Source organism: Pygoscelis adeliae, unplaced genomic scaffold, assembly GCF_000699105.1.
Source record: "Pygoscelis adeliae isolate BGI_AS28 unplaced genomic scaffold, ASM69910v1 Scaffold244, whole genome shotgun sequence".
Taxonomy (NCBI): Eukaryota; Metazoa; Chordata; class Aves; order Sphenisciformes; family Spheniscidae; genus Pygoscelis; species Pygoscelis adeliae.
In genome coordinates this window covers 2566761-2568912 of record NW_008824648.1, presented here as the reverse complement: position 1 = coordinate 2568912, position 2152 = coordinate 2566761, and the positions used below count along the sequence as shown (strand labels likewise).

Here is a 2152-nt window from a genome sequence, read left to right as displayed (position 1 = left end):
CCCGTCAGCGGCGGTAGCGGGAGGCTGCCCCGTAAATCCGAGACTTCCCGTTTGACCTGCGTCCGTTTCCGTTGTTCGGTGTCCGTTTAAATACAAAATCACCTCCGTGTTTGAATAAAAACCCTGTTTTTCTGGGCTGCGGTGCGTGTGCGGAACAGCACGGCTCGTGCTGGCGCGAAGGCCGGGCCGGCGCCTGTCAGGGCTGTGGGTGTGCGGGGTCTCGGCGTGAGGCCGGGCGAGGAAGCGGCCGGCCTGCCTTCTGCCCGGGGGTCTCCTCGGATCGGCGTCCCGCTCCGGGGGGGCACCTACACAGGTTACTGTAAGACGATGAGCAGCGATGAGAAGGAGGGATTACGCACAGGGAGGTAATTCAGTTTCCTTTTCAGGGGAGATGGCACCGGGCCTGCAGGAGGGATGATGCAGGAACTGCCGTTCGAGGCTATACGCAGAACCTGCAGCAAAGCCGCACCGGGAGGGCAGGGGGGCTGCAGGAGGGGTAGCCCCTAGGCCACCTGAATCTTTTCTTCAGCAGCGTTGCTGCAAACGTGGTGGTTCTGGTCATGCCGTACTTGGTTAATTAGCAAGGGGCCCTGTGAGTGTAAATGTGCATAATATGCGCTGGAAATTAATCCGTTATCATCCGTGCATTGCACGTTGCTTCTGCCCTGTTCAGTACCTAACAGGGTAATCGAGCGGAGGTTGTCGCTCCTTTCCTTTTGTTTCTATGCTAATCTGCTTTGAAGCAGCAATGCATTTACCATCTTTCCAGTGTGATGAATGATTTGTACCCGTTAGAGGTTGATCAGACTGGAGGAATAGCTTCACCATTAAATGTAGCTATTGTATAAACAACCAGGCAAAAAATCATACTTGAATAATGAAAATTCGTGTTCATAGAAGGCAGACTGCAGTATGGGAGAGGAAAAGCTATTTTGCAGGGAAAGCACAAGCAAATTAAATTATTCATGCAAGAGGTAAAATGATGGAAGCAACGTTTTACAAAAGAACTGACTGTGCCAACCATGAGACTGATTCAGCTGGCAGTTCCTAGCAGGTTTGAATTGTACATAGCTTCTAATTAGTTTTTTAAAAAAAAAATCTGAATGGTATTTCACTGTAAATGTCTAGGATTGAATCTGTGGTGTGTTGGGTGCTAACTCAAAAACACAAGCAAACCTGGTTTTGGAAAAAAAATATGGGACAAGCAGGTTCTTTTCTGTCTGTGTGCACATACCTGAAAATTCCTTGCAGATGGCAAATTAAACATTAAGACCACTCCACGCCCTCTAGTGCTTAATTTTGCTGTCCTTGTCCAGAAATGAAATTTCCTGTTGTGCAAAATAGCTATGCACCAGCTAAGTCCCAGTTACTCTTTCAAACAAAGCTCTCCTTACAAGCAGTTCTGCATTGAGAATCTTAAATAGAAGCCTTGTCATGAGGATTCTGACAGAGAAATGGAAGTCCTTGAGGTAGAGAGGTCTGAACAGCAGGTGACAAGTGGCAGCTGTACTTCATGGCTGTAATAATGGGAAGAAACCAAATTAAACCTTTTCAGAATGTTAAGTTCCTTCCTCTTATTTCCCTTTTGTTTTCCCCCGACTTACAGCTTCCCATATAGCTTTCAAAACTTAGTTAATACACAGAAAATAAGTGAAATCTTTTTTATGCTTATTCAACATAATGCATGAGAGGCTGCTTTTTAACGAGAACTTCTTAGAAGATTCTTTAAGACAGTACTCGGGAGCCTGATTTTATTCATATAGGATGGAAGAATTAAAGAGTGCCGCTCTGCTCTCTTCTCATGGAAGAGAGGGAGGTGAAAACGGTTATATGCCTTCTTTCTACCGTCTGCGTTTGGCCTGGTTGTGGCGGAGTGCACACACATTAGTAAGAGCTGTCATTTACAGCAGGGTTCCAGTGATACTTGTTGGCTCTGATCTAGCATTTCAGTAGTGCGTGGCTCTTTGGCACTGTGCTTGTCCTTTCTGGAACCTCGAGTGCCTCTTAAAATAGAGCCTGTGAAAAACAGCAGTATAAAGCTGGTAGCACTGTGGCTCCGGCCCGTCAGACTTACTGGAGCACTGAATTGGGAGAGCACGATGGAAAACTTCTTCCCAAAGAACTACTGAGACGAGGCTTTTATATCCTTCGA

General features: G+C 46.6%; 1 protein-coding gene across 1 annotated transcript in view; it reads left to right on the top strand.

Moving 5' to 3' along the window:
• Nucleotides 1–2152, top strand: part of AP3M1 (adaptor-related protein complex 3, mu 1 subunit) — a 25620-nt gene that overhangs the window by 5103 nt on the left and 18365 nt on the right. The window contains 1 exon segment of the mRNA XM_009322484.1: nt 159–365. Within this exon segment, the coding sequence (XP_009320759.1) occupies nt 159–365 (207 nt within the window).